Source organism: Erpetoichthys calabaricus, chromosome 5 (genome assembly GCF_900747795.2).
Source record: "Erpetoichthys calabaricus chromosome 5, fErpCal1.3, whole genome shotgun sequence".
In the NCBI taxonomy this organism is placed as follows: Eukaryota; Metazoa; Chordata; class Cladistia; order Polypteriformes; family Polypteridae; genus Erpetoichthys; species Erpetoichthys calabaricus.
The window spans coordinates 13,263,037-13,280,735 of record NC_041398.2 but is presented as its reverse complement, the minus strand read 5'-3'; the positions used below and the strand labels follow the sequence as shown (position 1 = coordinate 13,280,735).

The 17,699-nt window shown below is 44.8% G+C and overlaps 2 protein-coding genes across 11 annotated transcripts in view; one reads left to right on the top strand and one right to left on the bottom strand.

Moving 5' to 3' along the window:
* LOC114641741 (zona pellucida sperm-binding protein 4-like) overlaps nucleotides 1-17,699 on the bottom strand; it is a 271,334-nt gene that overhangs the window by 182,360 nt on the left and 71,275 nt on the right. For 3 of the 10 annotated variants that reach the window (XM_051927438.1, XM_051927440.1, XM_051927434.1), the window contains exons 11-12: nucleotides 8,588-8,710; nucleotides 8,324-8,463 (exon numbers count right to left, since the gene is read on the bottom strand). The exons of 4 other annotated variants lie outside the window; for them this stretch is intronic. In XM_051927438.1, the coding sequence (XP_051783398.1) occupies nucleotides 8,342-8,463; nucleotides 8,588-8,710 (245 nt within the window). In that variant the 3' untranslated portion in view covers nucleotides 8,324-8,341. Of the gene's footprint in view, nucleotides 1-8,323; nucleotides 8,464-8,587; nucleotides 8,711-8,879; nucleotides 8,956-17,699 lie in introns of those variants that run through there. 3 more of the 10 variants (XM_051927435.1, XM_051927436.1, XM_051927439.1) reach the window with 3 other exon arrangements.
* LOC114641726 (zona pellucida sperm-binding protein 4-like) overlaps nucleotides 1-17,699 on the top strand; it is a 125,860-nt gene that overhangs the window by 51,542 nt on the left and 56,619 nt on the right. The gene's annotated exons all lie outside the window — the stretch shown is intronic.

Genomic DNA, 17,699 nt, shown 5'->3' with positions numbered 1-17,699 from the left:
TTAGTAATGACAAAATGTAGACATGAACTGTATCATGTGTGAAGACTGATGGCCAAATATCAAATAAACACTTTCACAAAAGGTGCAAGTACAATAGATGATGATGTGGTTAAATCTGCAAACTTACAGTGCATCCAGAAAGTATTCACAGCGCATCACTTTTTCCACATTTTGTTATGTTACAGCCTTATTCCAAAATGGATTAAATTCATTTTTTTCCTCAGAATTCTACACACAACACCCCATAATGACAATGTGAAAAAAGTTTACTTGAGGTTTTTGCAAGTTTATTAAAAATAAAAAACTGAGAAATCCCATGTCCATAAGTATTCACAGCCTTTGCTCTATACTTTGTCGATGCACCTTTGGCAGCAATTCCAGCCTCAAGTCTTTTTGAATATGATGCCACAAGCTTGGCACACCATTCCTTGGCCAGTTTTGCCCATTCCTCTTTGCAGCACCTCTCAAGCTCCATCAGGTTGGATGGGAAGCGTCGGTGCACAGCCATTTTAAGATCTCTCCAGAGATGTTCAATCAGATTCAAGTCTGGGCTCTGGCTGGGCCACTCAAGGACATTCACAGAGTTGTCCTGAAGCCACTCCTTTGATATCTTGGCTGTGTGCTTAGGGTCGTTGTCCTGCTGAAAGATGAACTGTCGTCCCAGTATGAGATCAAGAGCGCTCTGGAGCAGGTTTTCATCCAGGATGACTGTACATTGCTGCAGTCATCTTCCCTTTTATCCTGACTAGTCTCCCAGTCCCTGCCGCTGAAAAACATCCCCACAGCATGATGCTTCCACCACCATGCTTCACTGTAGGGATGGTATTGGCCTGGTAATGAGCGGTGCCTGGTTTCCTCCAAACGTGACGCTTGGCATTCACACCAAAGAGTTCAATCTTTGTTTCATCAGACCAGAGAATTTTCCTTCTCATGGTCTGAGAGTCCTTCAGGTGCCTTTTGGCAAACTCCAGGTGGGCTGCCATGTGCCTTTTACTAAGGAGTGGCTTCCGTATGGCCACTCTACCATACAGGCCTGATTGGTGGATTGCTACAGAGATGGTTGTCCTTCTGGAAGGTTCTCCTCTGTCCACAGAGGACCTCTGGAGCTCTGACAGAGTGACCATTGGGTTCTTGGTCACCTCCCTGACTAAGGCCCTTCTCCCCCGATCGCTCAGTTTAGATGGCCGGCCAGCTCTAGGAAGAGTCCTGGTGGTTTTGAACTTCTTCCACTTACGGATGATGGAGGCCACTGTGCTCGTTGGAACCTTCAAAGCAGCAGATATTTTTTTGTAACGTTCCCCAGATTTGTGTCTCGAGACAATCCTGTCTCGGAGGTCTACAGACAATTCCTTTGACTTCATGCTTGGTTTGTGCTCTGACATGAACTGTCAACTGTGGGACCTTCTATAGACAGGTGTGTGCCTTTCCAAATCATGTCCAGTCAACTGAATTTACCACAGGTGGACTCCAATGAAGCTGCAGAAACATCTCAAGGATGATCAGGGGAAACAGGATGCACCTGAGCTCAATTTTGAGATTCATGGCAAAGGCTGTGAATACTTATGTACATGTGCTTTCTCAATTTGTTTATTTTTAATAAATTTGCAAAAATCTCAAGTAAACTTTTTTCACATTGTCATTATGGGGTGTTGTGTGTAGAATTCTGAGGAAAAAAAAGAATTTAATCAATTTTAGAATAAGGCTGTAACATAACAAAATGTGGACACAGTGATGCGCTGGGAATATTTTCCGGATGCACTGTATAATCTGGAGGTCATGAGTTCGAAAACCGGCTCCCCCGCAAATTTACCATTTAGAGTAGTGAGCTGCTCTTATTGTTAATTTTATACAATAAAAACATACATTTGATTTGTGTCTGTAACAGCTGGTGTAAATTTATAGTACTTGTAAAAATTAGCAATTTGTTTTTTCACTTTTATTCTCTCAGTCACGATCACGATACAAAAAGGGGGGTCTGATGCTGTTACTGCTTATCTGAAACTGGGAATAACTGTGGATGTGAGTGGTGTTTTGAGACAATGGAACTGGAAATTCTCTGATCTGGAGGAATAAAAGCTGACACACAAACGCTGGTGAATCGGCCTTCTTTGTATCTCACTGTTGCTTAAATTTTTTTTTTTGTTCAGTTTTATTGAGTGTCCCTGCTCACGCTGAATTAGTATGCACCTTATGGTCCATGATGTCAAAAAAAAAAACAGAGATAAAGGTACAGTGAGTACGGAAAGTATTCAGACCCCCTTCAATTTTTCACTCTTTGTTATATTGCAGCCATTTGCTAAAATCATTTAAATTAATTTTTTCCCTCATTAATGTACACACAGCACCCCATATTGACAGACAAAAAAAAGAATTTTTGAAATTGTTGCAGATTTATTAAAAAAGAAAAACTGAAATATCACATGGTCCTAAGTATTCAGACCCTTTGCTGTAACACTCATATATTTAACTCCGGTGCTTTCCATTTCTTCTGATCATCCTTGAGATCCCCTTCATTTGAGTCCAGCTGTGTTTGATTATACTGATTGGACTTGATTAGGAAAGCCACACACCTGTCTAAAGAAGACCTTACAGCTCACAATGCATGTCAGAGGAAATGAGAATCATGAGGTCAAAGGAACTGCCTGAAGAGCTCAGAGACAGAATTGTGGCAAGGCACAGATCTGGCCAAGGTTACAAAAAAATTTCTGCTGCACTTAAGGTTCCCAAGAGCACAGTGGCCTCCATAATCCTTAAATGGAAGACGTTTGGGACGACCAGAACCCTTCCTAGAGCTGGCCGTCCGGCCAAGCTGAGCTACCGGGGGAGAAGAGCCTTGGTGAGAGAGGTAAAGAAGAACCCAAAGATCACTTTGGCTGAGCTCCAGAGATGCAGTCAGGAGATGGGAGAAAAGTTGTAGAAAGTCAACCATCACTGCAGCCCTCCACCAGTCAGGGCTTTATGGCAGAGTGGCCTGTCGGAAGCCTCTCCTCAGTGCAAGACACATGACAGCCCGCATGGAGTTTGCTTAAAGACACCTGAAGGACTCTGAGATGGTGAGAAATAAGATTCTCTGGTCTGATGAGACCAAGATAGAACTTTTTGACCTTAATTCTAAGCGGTATGTGTGGAGACAACCAGACACTGCTCATCACTTGTCCAATACAGTCCCCACAGTGAAGCATGGCGGTGGCAGCATCATGTTGTGGGGGTGTTTTTCAGCTGCAGGGACAGGACGACTGGTTGCAATCGAGGGAAAGATGAATGCGGCCAAGTACAGGGATATCCTGGACAAAAACCTTCTCCAGAGTGCTAAGGACCTCAGACTGGGCCAAAGGTTTACCTTCCAACAAGACAATGACCCTAAGCACACAGCTAAAATAACGAAGGAGTGGCTTCACAACAACTCTGTGACTGTTCTTGAATGGCCCAGCCAGAGCCCTGACTTAAACCCAATTGAGCATCTCTAGAGAGACCTAAAAATGGTTGTCCACCAACGTTTACCATCCAACCTGACAGAACTGGAGAGGATCTGCAAGGAGGAATGGCAGAGGATCCCCAAATCCAGGTGTGAAAAACTTGTTGCATCTTTCCCAAGAAGACTCCTGGCTGTATTAGCTCAAAAGGGCGCTTCTACTAAATACTGAGCAAAGGGTCTGAATATTTAGGACCAGGTGATATTTCAGTTTTTCTTTTTTAATAAATCTGCAACAATTTCAAAAATTCTTTTTTTTGTCTGTCAGTATGGGGTGCTGTGTGTACATTATTGAGGAAAAAAATAAATTTAAATGATCAGGGTTGGTAGCGAGATCCTGCCTCAAGTGGAGGAGTTCAAGTATCTCAGGGTCTTGTTCACGAGTGAGGGAAGAATGGAGCGTGAGATCGACAGGCGGATCGGTGCGGCATCCGCAGTAATGCGGGCGCTGCATCGGTCTGTCGTGGTGAAAAAGGAGCTGAGCCGCAAGGCGAAGCTCTCAATTTACCAGTCAATCTATGTTCCTACCCTCACCTATGGTCACTATGGGTAGTGACCGAAAGAACGAGATCGCGAATACAAGCGGCTGAAATGAGTTTCCTCCGCAGGATGTCTGGGCTCTCCCTTAAAGATAGGGTGAGAAGCTCAGTCATCCGGGAGGGGCTCAGAGTAGAGCAGCTGCTCCTCCGCATCGAGAGGAGTCAGATGAGGTGGCTTGGGCATCTGATCAGGATGCCTCCTGGACGCCTCCCTGGTGAGGTGTTCCGGGCACGTCCAACCGGGAGGAGGCCCTGGGGAAGACCCAGGACACGTTGGAGGGACTATGTCTCTCGCCTGGCCTGGGAACGCCTTGGTATTCTCCCGGAAGAGCTAGAAGAAGTGGCCGGGGAGAGGGAAGTCTGGGCATCTCTGCTCAAGCTGCTGCCCCCGCGACCCGACCTCGGATAAGCGGGAGACAATGGATGGATGGATGGATGGATGGATTTTAGCAAATGGCTGCAATATAACAAAGAGTGAAAAATTGAAAGGGGTCTGAATACTTTCCGTACCCACTGTATATGTGATATTTGGAATAACTCATTTTATGACATGTATGGTACATTTCAGAAAACATTGTGGCACGGATGCAACATTATTCCTATTATTTATATTCATTCCCACGCCTTCTTGCCCTTGTAATCAGTGACCGCGTTTTTTTTTTTTTTTTTCGATCTTGTCAGTGTCCATTTTTGGGTGCATCGGTGGTGTTTGTTTTGTAATCCGGGACATGCAGAGGAAAGAAAAGTACAGAGAGGTCAGTTCCGCGATATATGCAATCATCAGAGTCAAATGCTAACAGTTGCCACACACCCAAGGGCCGTCCTTTCTACATGTAAGTCAGCGGTTCTCAAACTTTTGTATTTTGCGGCCCCCCTTTTCTACCTGGAATAATTCTGCGCCCCCTACATAAGAGAGATGAGAATAACCCATGATACAACTAACAGAGGTATGATACTCGTGCGCTGTTGCGGTATCCTATCATTTTTACTTCCATAAGCTTTGCATGTGTTCGGCTAACTTCGATGAAATATTTGCAATTTATTTTTTTAAAGTGCTTTAATACAGTGTAGGGCCATTAAGCCGCGGTGATTGGGGTCCAAATTGCTTAACCGCGGCTTAAATTTTTTTTGATAATGCATAAATTACAATAAACAATGAAATAGGGATACCATTGTTTCTAGCCTCACAAAATGCATTAAAAGTTGCTTTGTCTAATTCTGGATCTTTTGCTGTTCTGGCTCTCTTGCGTCTTAAACCACCTTCATCAAGCTCAACAAGAAATGTTCTTAATTTGTTTTCATCTTTGATCCATCCACGTATAGTGTTGACTCAGGTACCCCTAACTCTGCTTACTTTAATGCGAGTTTCGCCGTTTCGTATTCTTTCGATGACATCCATCTTTTGCTGATCATCATGTAAAGCGTGTTTATGTGTATTACTCATGGCATAAAATTTTTTAAAGCAAATATGACGTGCTCGCTATAGATTCAGAAACTGAAGTGATTTACGCTGGGTTTGTGACTCAAATGTATACAATTTCAAGTTTTATGTGATTATAGAATTAAAAATAATACATTAAATACGAGTCGATTTTTTGCGGATTTACCGCGGATTAACTTTGTAGCATTGTAAGGTGTGAATCGGTTACAATGGCGGCCTCCACAACGCTGACACTCAGCGTGGATAAAACAGATTAATATTTGAATTTCATTGTAAGTTATTTTATTGATAAAAGACTAATCTTCTATAAATACCTCTTTTAAGTTATAAACCAGCATTTAAATATTTAATCCGCGATAGTGCATAGCATGTCAATCACGGACATTCGAAACGCCAAAATGAGACCGCTGTCAACACCGGTCTCGAGTGTTTGAGAGGCCACGTTATGATCCATAGTGTCAAAAAATTGTGATCCAAGCTTTTTGTGCGGCTTAAGCGAATTTGTGGATTACTGGCCTTAATGTACCTGATGAAATGCCTGGTGTGGTTTTGGTAGAAATTCTAATCCCAAAAACAGAATTATTTTTTTAAGAAATGATTTAAAATGTTTTAATTTTTAAAAATCATCGGACTGGACAATAGAGCTCTACAGTCATGGCAAACAGTTTTGAGAATGAGCCAAGTGTTGGTTTTCACAAAGTCTGCTGCTTCAGTGTTAGATCTTTGTGTCAGATGTTTCTCTGGTATACTGAAGTAGAATGACAAGCAGTTCAGAAGTTTCAAAGGCTTTTGATGACAATGATGAAGTTTATGCACAGAGTCCATATCTGCATGGTTGGCCCTTGTTTCTCAAGACCTCTGCAATTCACCCTGGCAGGCCTGTCTGTCAACCAACTTCTGGGCCCAATCCTGACTGATGGCCCCATATTCTTGCAGGATCAGAATTGCTGTGTGTGTTTTTTTTTGTCCACCCCCCCTCGAGGATTGATCACAAGTTCTCAATGGGGAAGATTCCTGGTCTTGCACCCCAAACCCCCCCCCCCCCCCCCCCGATCCACTTAGTTGTCACTTTTGCCTTATGGCCCAGTGTGCCATCATGCTGGATTGTTCATTGTTGGTCAACACACTCAACTTGGATGTTCTGGAGAAGTTGCTCCTGGAGAATGCTTTGGTCCCATTCTTTATTCCTGGGTCAGGGGGCACCACTAGTGCAGAGCTTGTTCAGGAATGGCAGAAGGCAGGTGTGAGTGAGGCAAACACATTAGGAGGATGGCCTGGTGGATGTCAAGAAGGGCAACAAAGAAGCCAAGAAAAACAGATACTCGGGGATTGGACTGTGGAGGTCAAGTCATTGTCTGATTAATCCCCTTTCCAATTTGGGGGGGGGGGGGGAGGAGGAGGAGAAGAGGGAGAGTGGCGCAACCATCAGTCCTGTATCAGGCCAACAAAGCATCCCGAGACCACTTGCGTCACATGGGGTTGCTGCTCACTCACAATTTGGCCTAACACAGCTGTGAATAATGAATGGAACCAAAACATCCTCCGAGTGCAACTTCTCCAAACCAAGAACAGTTTGTTGTCCAACAACGAACAATCCAGCAAGATGGAGCACCAGGCCATAAGGCAAAAGTGACAAGTGGCTTAGTGAACAAAATTTGGGGTCCATGGCCAGGAACCTCCCCATTGAGAATGTGTGGTCAATCCTCAAGAGGTGGCAGGCTAACAAAAACCAACTAATGCCAATTCTGCAAGAATTTAGGGGGGGGGGGGGGGGGGGGGGGGGGGGGGGGGGGGGGGGGGGGGGGGGGGGGGGGGTCATATGCACATCCGTCAGGATTGTGCCCTGAAGTTGACAGCCTGCCAGGGCAAATTGCCAAGGTCTTGAAAGGGCCAACAATGCAAATATGGACCCTGTGCATAAAATTTATGGAATTCTCAATAAAAGCCTTTGAAGCACATCGGACAAGATCTAAAACCACAGGAGCAGCCCATTTTGGGAAAAACACTTTGTTCATTCTCCAAACTTTTTGCCAGAACTGTAGTGAGGAGAGGTAGCAAGGGCCCACCACTGAACACATAATTTGATCTTTAGAACAGCCACAAGGTTACATTTTCATTCTGATTCATGGATGTCATTTTTATAAGTGAATCAATCCCCCTCAAAATATTGAATGAGCTGAAAGCTCCAGCATGTTGCATTGACCCCACCAAGGTCAAGCTGGCGTGTCAGATACATTAAAGTTCCTGGCCTGTAAAATGGTCACGTGCAAGCCGACACTCCAACCCTTTAACTCGCTCCACAAGACTAAAACAGATGGAATGAGCAAGAAGTGGTCAGCTATGAAGAGGGAAATTAGAAGGATCCAAGAAAAGCACAGAGGAGTGTGTGTTGTATTAGGGAGAAGTGCAAGTTTACAAGTAGATGGTCCACATGGGAGGAGTAGCTTGATGAGCAACAGGCGGTAGGCACACCCAATTGAAGGAGAAAGGCAAAGCAAACAGGAATGTAAAAACGATGATACCCTGGAAGAGATGGGGAGCCAACTGTATTGACGGAACCAACCACCATGAAGTCTAATGCAGGAGTGGAGTCAACGGGTTTAATACTCCTTTCACCTTGTAAGGTTATTAACCAATCACATCTTAGACCATAGCCTTTAAATAAAAGGGTGCCATGAAATGGGTACCCATTGTACTCTAACCCATGGGTTAGGTTCTTGCTCACACCTCAAAAAGTGGAGGATTTCTGGCTCAGATATGCAGATCACAATCCAGGACCAATTGCACAAAAAGCAAAAATTAGAATCTCACACTTAAGACAACCACATGGAACTTTATACTCAATTTAGACATGAAGTCAAACTACAAAAATTCATGTAGAGCCTTTTATTAAAATTTCAGATTCACATTTTGCCTGTTCAACCTCCTCACAGCAATTACAGCCAAAACCAGGACCATCATCAACATGGCAGCTGCAGCTCCCAGCACCAGGTATCCAGTGGGAAGAGAGGCTGTGGGAGGAAGACAAAGGACATTTACTCTCCAAGCCATACAGTGAAGGATGAAGACAAAGGATCAGCTAAACTCATGAGTGGCATAGATCACTAATCCAGAGTTAGGACCAACATTGCATACCTTTCTGCTCCAGCCTGGATGTCTGCACACCATCAGCCTTCACCACAACAGGACCACTGTGAAGGAGCACAGGCTTCCTGGACAAAGTGTGTTGTGCCATCTTATCTGCAGCTCTGCCAGATCCTGAAATCAGATGGGGTAAGGTTTAGCTTCAGACAGAAAATGAGCCCCCTTAGATGGCAGCCAATGACTCCCCCCACATCTCCAGCCATCTTCATATCCCACTCGTCACACTGCATTAGAAACATGCAAGCCATGTTCTTGAAAGCCAGCATCACAATGGGCTACTCACTTCTTGCAGGACAGCTCTGAGTACAGGGGTCTGTGTCAGAGGGATAACAGGCAGCAGCGACACAGTAGATGAAGATCTAGGAGGGGGAGAAAGGAGAAAAAAAAAAAAAAAACACTTGGCAGGAGTCAGAGAAAACTAGCCAATGATAATGCCTAAAGGATACACATCTCCAAAATTGTAGCCAACTACAGAGTATCAGCCAAGGCCAAAGAGACCAAAAAGCAACACAAGATATAGGACTCCCACCTTTTCAGCCAAGGCTTGCTGAGCTACAGGATCCACAAAAGCAAACATCTCAAACACAAATCTCTTGTAATGACTTGGGTAGGCCACTCCAGATGTGCTGTCCACAGTCACTAAGCTGGTCAAATAGTTGTCCCCTGTGTATGGGCACCTGGTACAAGCATACCATCAAGTTAGCACTGACCAGCCAAACCCTCCTCCCAAACCTCACACGGGGGAAGATCACTTACCCATTCACCAGAAGGCTCCACTGGGGCTGGCTGGAAGCAGAAGGTCCTGGGGTGACCCAGCAGTCCCCAAGAGTCAGAACCAGATTAGGGTCAGTCCTGTTCACGATGTGCACTTCCACAGCCACAGGATCCCTCAGAGTTTTGGTCACTGGGTAGTCAGCATCCACATAGTAGGATGCATAAGAGGAGTCTGCCCATGGAGAGACTTAATTACCACATGATCTTCATAACACAAAGAGCCAAGTCCTAGAGAATGATCAGCTTGTAAAGCCAACAGGGACCCCACCCCCTACAGTACCTGTTGCAATGACCAATTCCAGGTCAAATGGCCCTTGCTCTACTACAGGAAGAGGTGGCGCCACAGTATACACCTCAGCCTCCACTTGCACATCCTGGCTTCCCGAGTAGGTGCACTGGAAGAACAACCTGAGGAGAGAAACACCACATCATAGCAGGTAGAGCACATTTAGGGTTAGAGGAAGCAGGTTCAGATGCCTTACTTGTAGATACTGTCCCTGGTGATGGAGCCCTCTGGACCACTCCTCACAGTGATGGCAGCAGACATGGTGTTCTGGTAAGTCACATTGCCACCAGCCACCTGAATCAGACATCAAACTTCCAGTAACTTCATTGGACAGCAGTGATTTTAGTCTTACATTTCCAGAACACCTGCAGCCTCTTGTACTTTGCTCAAAGGCCAAAACACACTTAGTCTAGAATTACTTGTATCAGCCTAAACCAGTATTTGTAAAACCTTGACTGCTTTACTTCACACTACAAATTGTTAGGCCAAAAACACAACTTCTCACTCGGCACTTCCATACAGCTGAAGAGCCTGCTGCTACTAGACATTCCCCAGATGGAGTCTCACCTGAACTGTGCTGCCACAGGAACTAACTGGAAACTGGTACATGACAAAGCTGGACAGGCTGGTCACAGGGCTGCAGCTGGGGGAACTGCTGTCCACCAACTGGATGGACCCAAGATCCAGGGGAGGAAGGGTCACATTCTCCGACACCACCACCACAAACTGGCCATCCAGGGTGCACTGCACAGTCACTGGCCAAAGCAAAGCAGCATGTATATCCATTAGCAACCACCTTTGCTCACTCACACCCCCCACCCCAGCCACTCACCATCATTGGCATAGTAGCATGGACTGGTGCTGCTGCTTGAATCATAGCAACAGTTGTTGGCTTCACAGTCCACTTGAGTGATGGATGAAGACCCTCCACAGGGGAGCTGCTCACTGGCTGCCACGGTGCATCTGTCAGCAACACTCCCAGATCTGCGAGCTGCGATGGTCAAAAAGCCAATTTAGAAGATGGGAGAGAAGCTCAGGGTGCCAACCCTGAAGAGAAGCATACCTGGTTTAGGGCATGTGAACATCCTCAAATTAGACGGACGTCCGAAGGCAAGGAGCATGGCATACTGGGAATGCTAAAGAGACAAAGGAGAGGATCAAACCACAATACAAGATAAACAGCTTCATTAAAAACTGACCAAACGGCCAAAGTGTTTGTGCTACTCACCTGGTCAGCCACGTAACCGTACTGGGAAGAAAAGGGCACCGTTAGTGTGGTGCGACCAGACTTCACACGGAGGACGATTCCTGGGAGATCTTTAGTCACCTTCACCAGTCCGCCAATCGTCTCTGCCAAAAACAAAAAAGGGTGCCAGTTACTTGAAGACGCAGGCACCAGCAAGTCCCAGTGATCCAAGACACACCACACTCACTCTGGAGAAAAATGGTTGGAGAGCCATCAAATGACAACGTCATAGCCTTGTCTTCGTCGCATTTCAAAGTCAGATCGCCTGACGCCGCAAAGACAAACTGAGCGCCCGACACACAAACGGCCAGCCAGAAAAGACACCAGCAATCCAAACGCGCCATACTGTGAATACACCAAACGGGAACACGACACGAACAAGAGAGCGCGCGCGGGTTTAAATTATCGTCGACGCGCGCAGGTGGCTCGTTAGTGTGAAGGCGCGAGAATGGAGCGCGGGAAATCGGCGGCACTCCTTCAGCTCGTGCGGCTTTATTGACCAATCAGCACGTCACGGCATCGGACTGATCCGTCCAAACGAAGACCGCATAGAAGTGACCGCTCTGCGGGGCGATGTGTCTGTTAATTTAATGAGGGAAATCAGGAAACATCAGGGAAGAAAAGGAGAGGAGAAACGTGACAATTACGAGTATTTTAAATGAGGGGATGTGTGAAAAAGACGGTTTGGGAATGACATTATAAAAGAAATACCAAATAAATGAAGAGAAATAGGGACCAGAATGCAATAAAACACAACTTTTTTTTTTGTTAATTATCGTTATAATAACGTGTTGAAAACAAAACTCCTCCTTAAAGCTGCTTTGGAGAAGAAATTATAACGTGTCATACACTTGTTTGTGATCTTTAATTAATCAATTAAATTATTTATTTACTTATTTGTTACAGCAATGTAATTGTCAGCATTGTCGCTCTATAATGTTCATTGACAGTGTATTCACAGTTGTTATACGGGAACTTGAACTGTCTCGTTATACACTACAAGTACGAGAAAGCGCAAGAAGACAAGCGGAGACTCCCACGGCATTATAAACACGCCTTAGAAATAACATCGGGGGTTACTGGGAAAAAGAACACTAGACGCCAGACGACGATCGGGAACATTGCGGTAGTGGAATCACCTGCCGTTATTTTGACGGGGCCTTTGCGAGTCAGCAAAGACTGCTGCAAATTATCTTATGTGGAATAAACGCCTCCGTTAGCTTCCATTCGGTGTCTGTCTCGATCTTTCCTTCTTGGTGTTCCTTACAATACTCCCTTTTAGCTTAAGATTTTGCCAGTTATCAGTGGCACTTTATTTCTTTAGTTTCTAAGAGACGCTGATATCATATAGATTTTGTGTGAATGAAGAGCTTTAGTTCTCCTTCTCAGAAAATTGTATTTTAATGTCAGAATCAAATTGCAGTTGAATTCTACTCGTAGAGTAAGCCCATCTGACAGAGGAGACAAAAGTCAGCGCTCTGGTAAAATATGCACTGCTAATTTATTTTCTGGATCTGCGGTCAGATTTGCATATGTGGCTGAGTTAGTTTGTTTTATTGTGAACATTCTCAAAACTATATTTTTTTATACTGAAATTCTTCTGTTTTATATATTCTAAATTTTGTTTAATGTGAATGTAATCATTGTAGCTGTTGTATATAGTTCCTATTTGTCTGTTGTAGCGGGGGGGGCTTTAATTAATGTAACACCCAGAGGATGCACATGTGACGCACAGCAGGCTCCTGGCAAAAGCTGGAGGACCCTTTTGCAGGAGACAGAGAGCGCCTGACGTTACATGTGCTGACTGCCCTTTACTGCTTGTCTTGTAGAAAAAAGTGGATGACGCTTTTGTAGAATAAACGGCAGAATTCGGGTATTGCTGTGTCTGTCTTCTTCCAAATCACCAGCAGCCATTCTAAAGCCGCTACACATACTTTGAGTTGTTCTTTTATGCCTATTCTTGGGTAGTGATTGAAATTGAACGTTATACGGATGTCACGTTATGCGACTTTTTATTGTGGGGTACTGACAGGTTTGCTGATCTCGTCGCTGTTCCATGTCAGACTACACGACTGTCTGGCCACGTCACGTTTACCGAATGAGCGCCGATCTGCAGGCCCAGTCCTACTCATTCACTCCCCTTTTTCTTACAGCCAATAGAGTGATGACAGATGGAGCCGCCACTGCGTTAAGGTTTAACAGCTGCAGGGGTTTAGCAGCAATCTCAGTCTGTATTTTTTATTTTGCTTTTTCCCACTTTTTTATGGTATGTTAAATAATTGAAGGGATGCTCATCTGCCTGACGTCTCCTAATTAAGGTTCAACACACGTGTGTTCCTTATTCCTCGTCAATACGTTCAATGCATTGGGTTGCCAGCTGAATGCTGATTGGTTCTCAACTCTCACATGTAAAGGTCCCACCCCTCCATTCTAAGAGTTCTGTTTCATTTTGTCCTCTCCTGTCTCAGACTATTTGGCCACAATTGTTGGGTCGGTCATATTAGACCAGGAGTATCGAACTCCAGGCCTGGAGGGCCGCAGTGGCTGCAGGTTTTCATTCTAACCCTTTTCCTAATCAGCCATCAGTTTTCACTGCTAATTAACTCCTTTTCCCTTCATTACAATAGACCTGTTTGTAAGGTTTCAGTCCTCTGAATGTATTCCTCCATCCATCCATCCATTGTCCAACCCACTGAATCCAAACACAGGGTCACAGGGGTCTGCTGGAGCCAATCCCAGCCAACACAGGGCACAAGGCAGGATCCAAACCCGGGCAGGGTGCCAACCCACCGCAGGACACACACAAACACACCCACACACCAAGCACACACTAGGGCCAATTTAGAATCGCCAATCCACCTAACTTGCATGTCTTTGGACTGTGGGAGGAAACCGGAGCGCCCGGAGGAAACCCACGCAGACACGGGGAGAACATGCAAACTCCACGCAGGGAGGACCCGGAAAGCGAACCCAGGTCCCCAGATCTCCCAACTGCGAGGCAGCAGCGCTACCCACTGTGCCACCGTTCCTTTCTTCATTAAATGACAGCCAAACAGAAATGAGATGTGAAACGAGCCAACAGATGACCAGCTAAGCTGGGATTTCAAACTCCAACTAATCTCTTAATGAGAAGCCAATTCTTGCTGTTAATGAAACCCGTCATTTAATTCCATGGCTTATTGTTGCTCTCATTCTACCACAGCAGACATTTCCAAATCTGTAGATGTTTCTGTTTCTTCTAAGAACACCGTCACAATTTTTTGGTGACCCGAGAGATCCACCTTACCGAGACCTTCAACTTTCTTTGTTTTCAGATACTCTGTGATGGATACAGGGGTGCTGGTCGTGTGGCACCTTGTTTTGTGTCTCATTATTGTTTACCTGCTAATTAAGGATAAAGAGATGACTATGGGGCCTGAGTCAAGTTAAAACAGGTCACTAATGAAGAAGAAGGTTAGAATGAAAACCTGCAGCCACTGCGGACCTCCAGGACTGGAGTTCGCCACCTGTGTATTAGATGATCCTCTTCACTGGAGTGCACAACTGACTGCCTACTACGATATAGAGCAATGCACGCAAAAATAAATTAAATCATGCAAAAACAAATCAGAAAACGCAAAAACAAATAGAATACGCAAAAACAATTCAGACGCACAAACAAAAAACAATTCAGAAACAACAAATGCAAATGGAGTACAGTATAGCACGCAAACAAAAGGACGACTGCGCAAACACTTTGAGGAGCATGAAAGCAAAAATAGCAGCGTATAACCCAAATCAAAGCGGAAAATAAACAGTGAAAACTAATCGCACATCAGATTGAATCCAAGGTGTTCAATGATTGGTGTGGTGGAAAAGAGAATGCTGAAATGTTAAAGAGATCTCATCATCTCTTTGGTAGTTTTATATGCTCTAATTTGGCAGAAATTGTAACCTTTACACAACTTAGAGCCCTCACTGCCAAAGCAGCGTTTAAAATATTACAAACATTTTTCACTATTTTTAATTGGCAGTGAAGCTATAAGTTAATGGCGACAGCACTCCGCGTCGAAAACTGTTTGACACTGGTATTATTTTTATCGGACTAGTATACACATTACTAACCCAGCCACAGGGGATGCACAAACCAGTGTGTTTCTTTGCACTGGTTCCAAGCCCAGATACGTCAGGAATGGCATCCAGTGTAAAATTTTGCCAGATCAATCTGCAGACAACAATACAAATTTCCATACTGGATCAGTTGAGCCCCGGGTTAACAACCACCACCACCAGTACTGTTAGCCAACAAGGTGCTGGTAGAAATTGGGCTACTGTTGGCCGAAGAAGAAGAAGAGGGGGGAGACGTGTCCATAGGCAAAAGGACAAGAGGACAGTAAAGAGAGTGGAACTAAGGGTAGGAACATTGAATGTTGGCAGTATGACTGGTAAGGGGAGAGAGTTAGCAGATATGATGGAGAGAAGGAAGGTTGATATATTGTGAGTACAAGAGACTAAATGGAAGGGGAGTAAGGTCAGGTGGATCAGAGGGGAATTTGAATTGTCCTGTCATGGTGTGGATGGGAGGAGAAATGGAGTAGGAGTTATTCTGAAGGAACAGTATGTCAAGAGTCTACTGGAGGTGAAAAGAGTGTCAGACAAATTAATGATTATGAAGCTAGAAATTGGAGGTGTGATGATGAATGTTGTTAGTGCATATGCTCCGCAAGTTGGGTGTGCGATGGGTGAGAGAAGATTTATGGAGTGAGTTGGATGAAGTGATGAACAGTGTACCCAAGGGACAGAAAGTGGTGATTGGAGCGGATTTCAATGGACATGTTGGTGAAAGGAACAGAGGAGACAAGGAGGTGATGGTTAGGTATGGTGTCAAGGAGAGGAATGAAGAAAGTCAGAGGAAAGTGGATTTTGCCATAAGGATGGACATGGCTGTGGTGAATACGTATTTTAAGAAGAGGGAGGAACACAGGGTGACATTCAAGAGTGGAGGAAGATGCACACAGGTGGATTACATCCAATGCAGAAGAGTCAATCTGAAGGAGATTGAAGACTGCACAGTGGTGGTAGGGGAAAGTGTAGTTAAGAAGCATAGGATGGTGGTCTGTAGGATGACGTTGGAGATCAAGAAGAGAAAGAGAGTGAGGGCAGAGCCAAGGATCAAATGGTGGAAGTTGAAAAAGGAAGACTGCAAGGTTGAGTTTAGGGAGAAGGTGAGACAGGCACTGGGTGGCAGTGAAGAGTCACCAGAGAACTGGGAAACTACAGCAGATGAAGTAAGGGTGACAGCAAGAAGGGTGTTTGGCATGACACCTGGAAAGAGGAAGGAGGAAAAGGAAACCTGGTGGTGGAATGAGGAAATACAGGAGAGTACACAGATGGTGAAGAAGAAGTGGGAAAGTCAGAGAGATGCAGAAAGTAGACAGGAGTACAAGGAGATAAGGCACAAGGTGAAGAGTGAAGTGGCGAAGGCTAAATATGTAGTATATTGTAGTCTGGACCTTTGGAGATTCCATAGTGATAAGGAATTATGGGTATTGGGGAGCTTAAAGGAAGTGGCATAAAATATAAGACTGTGCAACGTGTAATCTAAAAAAAGGACCTGTTAAAGTTTATTACTTTGAACCTGTCTCCGTCTTCTTCCTTTTTATTGGTACAATATTATTGTCCATAGATATAACAAAAGAAAAGGCGTATGATGAGTTGTATGAGAGGTTGGACACTAAGGAGGGAGAAAAGGACCAGTGGGCTACAGAGGGGCTGAGATGAGAAAGATGTGCAGCAGGTTAGGGTGATAAAGGATAAAGATGGAAACATACTCACAAGTGAGGAGAGTGTGATGAGCAGATGGAAAAAGTACTTTGAGAGGCTGATGAATGAAGAGAACAAGAGAGAGAAGAGGTTGGATGATGTGGAGATAGTGAATCGGGAAGTGCAATGGATTAGCAAGGAGGAAGTAAGGACAGCGATGAAGAGGATGAAAAATGGAAGGGCCGTTGTTCCAGATGACATACCAGTGGAAGCATGGAGGTGTTTAGGAGAGATGGCAGTGGAGTTTTTAACCAGATTGGTTAATGGAATCTTGGAAAGTGAGAGGATGCGTGAGGAGTGGAGAAGAAGTGTACTGGTGCCAATATTTAAGAATAAGGGGGATGTGCAGGACTGCAGTAACTACAGGGGGATAAAAATGATGAGCCACGGCATGAAGTTATGGGAAAGAGTAGTGGAAGGTCAGTTAAGAAGTGATGTGATGATTAGTGAGCAGCAGGATGGTTTCATGCCAAGATAGAGCACTACAGATGAAATGTTTGCTCTGAGGGTGTTGATGGAGAAGTTTAGAGAAGCTCAGAAGGAGTTGCATTGCGTCTTTGTGTATCTGGAGAAAGCAAATGACAGGGTGACTGAGAGGAGCTGTGGTATTGTATGAGGAAGTCAGGAGTGGCAGAGAAGTACGTAAGAGTTGTACAGGATATGTAAGAGGGAAGTGTGACTGTGGTGAGGTCTGCAGTAGGAGTGACTGAGGTGGGATTACATCAGGGATCGGCTCTGAACCCTTTCATATTTGTAATGGTGATGGACATGTTGACAGACGAGATTAGACACGAGTCCCCGTGGACTGTAATGTTTGCTGATGACATTGTGATCTGTAGTGAGTGGAGGGAGCAGGATGAGGAGACCCAGGAGAGGTGGAGATATGAGAGGAGACGAATGAAGATCAGTAGGACCACCAAGACAGAATACATGTGTGTGAATGAGAGGGAGGTCAGTGGAATGGTGAGGATGAGGGAGTAGAGCTGGCGAAGGTG